The sequence below is a fragment of the Pituophis catenifer genome, unplaced genomic scaffold, assembly GCF_029215685.1.
Source record: "Pituophis catenifer annectens isolate HBS135680 unplaced genomic scaffold, rPitCat1.0.hap2 SCAF_3, whole genome shotgun sequence".
Lineage (NCBI taxonomy): Eukaryota > Metazoa > Chordata > Lepidosauria > Squamata > Colubridae > Pituophis > Pituophis catenifer.
In genome coordinates this window covers 109,501,582-109,510,837 of record NW_027256883.1, presented here as the reverse complement: position 1 = coordinate 109,510,837, position 9,256 = coordinate 109,501,582, and the positions used below count along the sequence as shown (strand labels likewise).

The 9,256-nt window shown below is 37.9% G+C and overlaps 1 protein-coding gene across 1 annotated transcript in view; it reads right to left on the bottom strand.

The window, feature by feature from the left end:
* Positions 1–2,590: 2,590 nt before the first annotated feature.
* The window catches only part of TNN (tenascin N), a 31,165-nt gene continuing 24,499 nt past the window's right edge, over positions 2,591–9,256 (bottom strand). The window contains exons 12-14 of the mRNA XM_070939224.1: positions 7,434–7,601; positions 5,499–5,662; positions 2,591–2,761 (exon numbers count right to left, since the gene is read on the bottom strand). Coding sequence (XP_070795325.1) covers positions 2,615–2,761; positions 5,499–5,662; positions 7,434–7,601 — 479 coding nt within the window. The 3' untranslated portion in view covers positions 2,591–2,614. The remainder of the gene's footprint in view (positions 2,762–5,498; positions 5,663–7,433; positions 7,602–9,256) is intronic.

Sequence of the window (9,256 nt, the reverse complement as noted above, 5' to 3'; positions counted from 1 at the left end):
ATGGATTTTACCCAAGCGGTATAAGCCCAGGTCTGGTAACCCTATCTGCTTTAAGTGCCACATGTAAATTGTCCCCCACGCTCACTTATTATGTTACCTCCTCTTTTTCTCTGAAACTAATCTACTCATCTACAACATTATTTCTCATGAAATATTTATGATAATGCCAACACAGTATTGCCACTATAATCTGTGCCACTAATTTAATGTAACACTTCTTGTGCCTGATATGCCCCTTTTCTAGCATAGATCTCTGTTCAAGCTTCAAGAGAAGCTTGGAGAAGTTGTGTAGGTAAGCAATGACCATCTCCTTTGGAATTTATTCTTTAATGACTGTATCAATTTTAGTCTTTTATATAAGAAATATAAGATATGCAAGGATATTGTCATTTAAACTGATTGAATGATGTATATCCAATTGTTGCACGTCACAGTGGAAGCCTTGGGTATACCAGTAATTGACACTTCCACAGTAGTAGTAATAGATCTATTACTACTGTAAAAAATTTAAATCTCATCAGTTTAATGATAAATCTAGGTAAATTACAATAGGGTTGTAGTAAGGTAGCCCTTGAGATATGACCATAGTGGAGCCTGCCCACTATGGGCGCATGTTGTAATCATCATTGGGCGAAGAATCTCACCTAATGATGCCGCCATCCCTGCTCTTCCCAGTGAGTCATTAAATGAACTCCAGGGTCTTTAGGTGAAAAATGGGGTGCCTCAGGGGTCGGATAGGCCCTTGGAGGCCTAGTACAGGCCTAGGCCCACCTGTCCTAGCCTCCGAAAGTCACCTCCATTCTCCAAGATACTCTGTGCTTCACCTCCTGCCCCTTGGCTCCCACTCCCATTGGGTCTCCCCCGCCCCAGGCTTTAAGCCTGATTCCTACCCCACCAGGCCAAACACCCTCCTCCACACCTTTTGAAAAGCACTGAAGCCATCCAGATTCCAGAGCACTAAAATGAATGAATTCTTTGTGCAGCTTCATGCCATGGTTCCAGAAGCAGCCACCATTTTATCCACAAAATGGCAGATGCATTTGGATCACTGCTATGTGGCCTGGGGAAAAACTGCTTTCTTCTGCTGCCTTAACCAAGTCTACTCTCAGCACTTCAGAAACTTTCTGCAGTATCCAGAAACTTTTCCAACACTGTGCAGACCCTAGTAAGGTAGCAAAACACAACAGTTTGTCTGGCATCATTCTGGCCCTGCCCACAAATGGTTGCCGCACAAAGTCTTTGCACAAAGAGTCAGCATTAAATGGTAGAGTGTTATTCTTCCTTCATATCTGTGATAGTTCTTGCTGGTTAGTTCTTGCTGGATTGAAAAACTCAAGCTTTTCCTGCCACTTTTCACCCACCACATTGTCACACATATGCTATCCAGTGGGCTCTAATGTGGCAAAAGCAGCCAACAATATTGGAAGAGCACTGTTTTATAACACACAGTAGTGGCAATGTAGTTTTACCTATAAAGTATAACTAAATCTAAGGTCAATATTATATCTCTTAGATAGTGCTAATAGCATATGAAATACAAAGTACCAGAAAAGCACCCAATTTAAGAGCAAGCAATTAATTAATTTTAAAATGTATTGGCCACCCATTTTACCTTGAGGTAATTCTGGATCAATAATATTTTGGTAGTGATAATAAAAAGACATCTGAGAAAAAATCATATAGATAAAATATTTCAGGAGGGCATTTTTTTGTATAGGGGAAATAATATTTCATGACCTATGTTCTACTTGAAATAAGTTTCAGAATTAAACCTACGTTTTCTAATAGTAGAAAGGCAGATTCGCCAATGAAAGGGCAAAAATTGATCTTCCAAACAATACTTGCATGGTTTTATTCCAGTTAGAAATGGAAACAACTCAGATGGATTTTTTTTCCTGAAAGGAATACTGGAGTTCCTCATTTCAACTTGCTGATGAACAGATGAAAAGCAAAGAGGGTGGGTTTTTTATGTTTGTTTTTTGTCTCATACAGAAACTTTCTTTTCTTGGAAGACAAGTTCAAATAGGACCTGAGACTCTGAAAATGTTAATATTCAGGTTAAATCACAATAAATCCCTTATTGAAAACCCAACTGATAGAACATTATTTCTTAAATCAGCCTTCAGTTTTGCAAAACTGAATCACCCAATGAGGCGGACAAGCTGACTTAATGCCCTTGCCTACTTGGCCTTGGGTTCTCAAAACTTGTGAAGGCAACTGAGTAGCATAAGTCACCTTGCTGTCAAGTAGAGAGGGATAATGAAGACTGGAACAGGGCTCTCAACCTTAGCAGTGTCAAGCAGCCATTATGGTCACAGGCAGCTTTAATAGTCACAGGGAGCTTAACCAGACCAGCACCTCCACCACTTGAGAATGTATGAGAATCTGGGGCTTTTTTCTATAAGTAATGCAGACACGTAATGTGAGTAATACAGATGTAATGCATATTTTGTGCTGTTCCCAACAAATCAAACCAGAAAATATTTGTAAGAAAGACTTGGATTAACTGATATGATTATATTTATATTAAAATGAGCACAAAAGGCCTGACACACTATTACATGATCGTGCATTGCTGTGTGTGGTTGGCAAATACAGCACTTCCAGAAGACTTTTAAACATTAGTCTCCTTCCTCTTCACAGCCAGAGATCTCCGTTTTCTACTCAAGACTGCCTCAAAGCTATGTGAACGTGGACGGATCTTCATTTCAGCATAAGGGATAGAATATAAATGGCCTTTCCATGGCTCCCAGTTAATTCCCTGGAAAGAAAAAATAGAATATTAATGAGCTTGTTAGATCAAGTTTTTCAATCTATAAACAAATGTGCAAAATTTTATAGTGATAATACAAATATATACATACATCAATATTCAACTATTATTAAGGTTTTGTGGGTTTTGCATATGTATTTTCTGTGCAAAAATCTTTTAAGACAGACTGATACATTGTCTCATTTGATCCAGTAATAACTATAATTACATGGCACTTTACATAAATTACTTTGTGATTAGGGATGTGCAGGCCTTCCACCACATCTCTCAGTATCTCTTAATGAAGCAGCATCTTTGCTTACAGTCATACAGTCCCAGGAAAGTGCATATTTGAGATAGGTGGATAAAAATGGCAAATCCAGTCCAAACATCTGGTTTACTGTGCAATGAGCCATAATAATAACACTCAATGCATATGAAAGCCACCACCAGCTAAAGAACTGGCAGCTGTTATTTCATTTTTGGGTACATAATAATAGGACCTTCACAGTCTGAGCATCTTAACCTTCAGTATCTTCTAACAAGTGGCATGCAGGGATCAAACTGAAAAGGCTTGACTGTCAACTACAATATATCTTGTATGATATTACAGACATCTTTTTGACTTTGAGGGATAAAATTCATGATTGAAATACAGCAAAGAAAGGTGATGTGGTTTAGTGGCTAAGATGTTAGATTATGATGGGAAAGGCCAAGTTTGAAAATTTAACAAGCAAATGATTGTACATTCAGAAGTATCTCAAAAAACTGAAGCATCTAAAGCAAATGAAGATCACTAGACTGGAAAAGTCTGGCTTGAATGTAGTTAAACAGTGTGACATAATAGCTAAAAGTATTAATGTACTTCAGTTGGGATTAACAGAAGCAGAGTGTTCAGGTCACTCAGAATATTTATTTTTGTTTGATTTTAATCAGGACATGTTTGAGATGCTGTATCTACTTCTGAACACATTTTAAAAAGAACTTTCATAAACTAGAATATTTCTTGGAAAAGCAACCAGGATGGTGAAAAAGCTGGAAATAAAGGAATGGAATTAAACCCATGAGGAATGGATGAAAGAACTGAAATAGTTTACAGAGTCTTATATTTTAGCAAAAAAATATAATTGCTAACAGACCCAATCTCTTGCTTCAGAAAAACAAGGTTTACAACAATGGAAAACAATCAAAAAGAGGTGGATTTGATAACGTTATAATAAAATTTCTAACAGTAAAAGCAGCTCAAGATTGCAACAAGTACCCTAAAAATGGGATGAAGAGTTTCACTGCAATATTTAAGCAGAGGCTGGACAGTCATTGGAAATATTACAGTAGTAGATTTCACACTGAAAAGAGTTTAACAGGATCATGGTCTCTCAACCTTAACAACTTTAAGATGTGCGGAATTCAACTCCCAGAATTCTCTAACCAGCATGCTAGGTGGGAAATTCTGGGAATTGAGGTCGACATATCTTAAGTTGCCAAGGCTGAGAAACAATGGACTAGATGACTTTTAAGACATGTTCAGAGTTTATGAGCTTCCATAATAGAAGCTCATTATCTCTTTCTCCAATAAATGTGTTATTATATATGCTAATCAAGAAGCACTAGATCCGAATGTGTCATGCACTGGTCATGCCCACACCCAGTTTAGCGAAGAGGGGGAAAGTTCTGATATGTTACATGACAATGTGAGTTTGACACCCATGCACTAGATCAATCTTCTTCCACCGTCTACAGGAAAGATGTTTTTCTTCTATTAAATAGTTATTGAATGTGTATAATTATTACGGTTGATTTTTTAAAAATTAAATTTGTATTCATATCACCCATGCAAATAAAAATAGATCTGAAAAAATGTCTTATTTTTAAATCTTAATTTATTAGCCATATCTTAAAAGAGGCATTCCCTCCTATGTAAAAAAAAAAAAAAAAAAAATGGAGGAATGACCTTTAAGATGTTGCTAGATATTTACACACTTATTTTAATGAAAAAAACTCTTTACAATATTTTTAGAATCTGCTACCAGATTAACTGGAATCAATATGAACAATGAAGTTTATTAAATAGAGTCATTGATTCTTTTTTTAAAAAAAATGCATAAAGGCTGCAGCCTTAAAAATAAGGATTCTTTGTATTATTTCAAAATCAAATAATAGTAGAAAAGTACTCTTCTCCTTTCATAATAATGATTAAGATGGTCTAAACCACTGATGGCTAACCTTTTTGCCAACCTGTGCCAAAGGCAGGGGGAACACAGGGGGAGTCACGTGCGTGCGGGCCCACACCCATAATTTAATGCGCCCCACCACCCCCCGCATATGCGCATGCGACCCCACACGCTCCCTTGCTTTTGGCACATGATGGCACGGTGGGCCTGGTAGGCCTGTTTTTCGCCCTCCCCAGGCTCCAGAGGCTTTCTTGGAGCCTGGGGAGGGTGAAAAATGGGCTTCCCCGCCCCCCTGGAGGCCCTCCAGAGGCCGGAAACAGCCTGTTTCCCGACTTTCTGATGGGCCCGGAAGGCCAAAAAAACAGCTGGCCGGTGCATGCATGCACGCCGGAGCTGTGCTAGGCCAACACTCGCATGCCCACTGATATGGCTCTGTGTGCCACCTGTGGCACACGTGCCATAGGTTCACCATCACGGGTCTAAACAGTGGCTATCACAAGGAGAAGTATTAACAGTAATTTGTGTATTCTTGAAATGGGTCACGTATAATCTAGAAAGATATGTACCAGACTCACCTCACTGTGCTTGTGTTCACCATACTTCCCATTGAGATTAGCCAGGTGGCAGTTCTTATACCACCAGCCACCATGGTGAGTTATAGCGCAGTTGGTAATAGCTATATCGTTGTCCCTGTCTATGGTTGTAAATTTTCTACCATTATGGTAAGTCATGGCATCCCCTTAGGAGAGAAAGGGAGCATTAGAATCATAATATTTCTGACTTTAGAAATCCTTTGATCACTGACATGAGTGGGCAGAAATGCAATTAAATACCTTTCAATGCCTCCACACACAGGCACAGAAACATGCAAGCAATTAATCAAAGAACAGATATAAAATCTTGCTTTTTAGCAAGCATAATTTAATATGAGTTAATCCTGGGTTTCTCAGAGCATGATCCATAAGCACAAATGTTCAGCAATCACCTCACCTGCTGCCCCCAGGCTCCAATCAAGATTTTTTTCCCAATTTGGGAGCAATGGGAAAATATTTGAATAAGATGATTTAGAGTTAGGGTTAGGTTTTAGAAAAATGATTGACTTTAAATTAAAGGGTTTCAACTTGAAAAAAGTAATGGGGGGGGGAAGAAAAATTGACCAAGATTAGAGATTAGGGCGAATGGTAATATTGGTTATATATCAGAAGAAACAGAAGGAAAATAAAATAAAAAATTAGAGAAAGAATATTATGGCAAAAAATGAAATATATAAATTGTGTTGGAGAAAACTAAAAGCTGTATAAATTTTGACCTGGCCAATACTCTATTCAGAAAAAAATGTTTGTTTATTTGCGTGTGTTTGTTTTGAAAAAAAATAAACTTTTATTTAAAAAAAGGTTTTTTTCCAAATTTATCTTATTAAGAATAATTCACCAAGAAGCTGGCATGCTGCAAAGCAAAGTACCGGCATCTTTATGCAGAATAACTATAAATACATGTATGTGCCTTAGGCTAAATAGTATAAAGCAATGTACCAAGTTGGTATCTTTATGCAGAATATCTATAAATACGCATACACATCTTAAGTTGAATGGTGCTGACAGGGAATGGCTTAGCCTCAAAACGTGTCTCAGCACCAAGTTTCTTTACTCCACCAGATATCATCAAGCTGACAACATGAAAGTTTTTCCCAGTTTTAAAATTTCGGAAAATAAAATAACTGCAGCCCTTATTGAGGCAATAAAAAAACCAATGTGCCTTCAGCAGAATTTCTCAGCTTCAGAAATTGGCTTTTCCTCATCTGATTCCTTTTTCCTTTCCTGATTCCTCAGAAATTGGACAGCTGGATAAAATTTCAAAGGGTGTTTTTTTTTTTTGTACACTGTCTCCTTTGAACCAGAGAAAGGAATGGACAAGAGTGGGGAGGAAGCCAAAAAAGGTGTATGCATGTTTGTGAGTAAAGGAATGTAAATATATTTCTTGACCTTGGCTAAATTATTTTATTTCTCAGTGAAAATGTTATGGTTTCAAATACTTTAATTTGCTTATTGTTGTTCAAACTTTGAAACTGTTTTTCAGGCAGACAAAAGGAAGTATAGATATTTCCCAGATAAGTCAGTTCTGTGATTGACTATAATTTTTCTTAATTATATTAAATGGAACAGGAGATACCATCATACTATGTAAGCAGCATGAAAGGACATGCTGCTGAGTGGTGAATGTTTGTTGTATATTTTTTTAATTTTAATTTTGTGGCTGGCCTTTCTCATTTGTGCATGCATAATTCTCTTACAGAAGCTACTTGCTAAAGCATCCCTGATACACATTTCCAAAGTGTCCTTGAAGGAAGCCCTGAAAAATTGGTTGCTGCCCAGATGGATGTGAGATTTTGCTTTTTCACTATCCGTTCCCACTTGTCCCTTTAATATCTCACCCCCATTTGGGTTTTTTGTATTTTATTTTTTATTTGAAATTTAATAAAGTTTTATTTAAAAAATAAAAGAAATATTTACCAGCAGTGCCTCTGTAGTTTCCCAAAGACAGCTTGTATCGATCTCTGCTGGAGCCCACCTGGAAGAAATCATAGGTGGCATAGGCTGACTCGTTGTGAGTCCGTAAATCCACCCTCAACTCATAGGGAAGGTGGGCAGACCTGGTGAGATTATGCAGTTTTTCTAGACCTGCAAGAAACATTCCAGAGTCAGATTTAAGATAGGCTGCCAAACAAACTTGTCAGACCTGTCCCAGCTTGGGCGTTCAGGAAAGAAAGACCCTCGATTCCATTTGTAGTGAAAGGTATACTGATGCCAAGTGGTTTTAGCATAGGATTTCCCACTTAGTCCTGCTAATTTTCCTTTCTCCCAAGCCCTCCCCACCTTGATCATCTTGGAGGTGTCCAATAAGGTTCAAATTAGATGTTTTGCTAACAGCTCCACATTTTGACACCTCTTTGGCCTGGCATTCCACATTCCATTCCCAAGCTTATGTCTTTGAATCTCTCAAGCTCTCAAGCTCTCATCCTGTCATCCCTCTCCCTATATACCCCTGCTCCTCCCTCCCTCTTTTATGGCAGGATGCCATCGAAACAAAACAGGGCTGAAGTGATGCAATAGCAGACCTGACAAAAGTATTATATTCAAGGCATTTTTAAATCAAGTAAGATTTCTCCCATAAGAAATGGAGTTATTTTTATAGAATAAACAAATATTATACAATAATTTCACTGCATATCACTTTATATCAGTTCATTAATAGAAATACTTCAGTTTCCCATTCTAAGAATGTGTGTGTATGTAAGGGGGGGGAGATATTAACTCTTTCAAGTAGATAATAAAACTGATTTATCATTTATATATTCATTTATATGCTCTCTAGCAAAGTTTATGATTATGAACTACAAATGCCATTTAGTAGTAGGAAACTTTAAAAACTATAAACTGAACATTAAAGCAACATCAGGCCCAAGCCCAGAGGTGATGCAGCATAATCCTATCAGTTTCAGTCCTTTATTTGCTTATTCCCAATGGATAGAGTCTTGCCAAACTAAAACTATAACCACCTAACCTACTAGATATATCCTGAGAGATTCTAGGATGTGGCTACCCTGAACCTTTTCTCTCTGTATTGAATGAGTCAAAACTCTTCCCCACTGCTCCTGCAGGTGCACATTCCATCACAGTCCACCACCACCACAACTCTATTCCCATTTAGCTAATGATTTTCAAGCAAAGTTATGACTCTCTATAGCTCTCTGTAGCAGGGCTGTCAAACTCCCAGCCTGAGGGCCGGATGCGTCACGTGCTGGCCATGCCTACGCCCAGTTTAGCAAAGGGGGGGAATAGGTCTCGATATGTCACGTTACGCCACCATGACATGCGTTTGACACCCCTGCCCTATAGCATTGCAAAGCATGACCTATGGTGCTGGGTCCTTATATATTGTATAGCCAGATAGTACTAAATGCAATGGGTTTTTTTTTAAGTAAAACTCTTAGAATCTGAGCCTACTTTGGCACACTATAGGTAATCTTCCCAACTTTTTCATTATGATTAACTTACAATCAGAATTAAGCTCGGAATTTTGGTCATAAGTCTTTGTAGTTGTTAAGTTGGTCACCACATAATTTGATTTGATTTTTCAACTGGTTTTACAAGAGTTGTTTAGTGAATACATGGCTGTTAAGTAAACCGCATAGTTTTTACGCAAATCCAGCATATCTAATGGGTGTTATTTGCTTTTTACTGTCAAAAAACGGCATAACAAGTCACAAATTATGGTCGCGTGATCACAGAATGCTGGAACTAGTTATAAATTTGAGCTGTTTGAAATGTGCCTG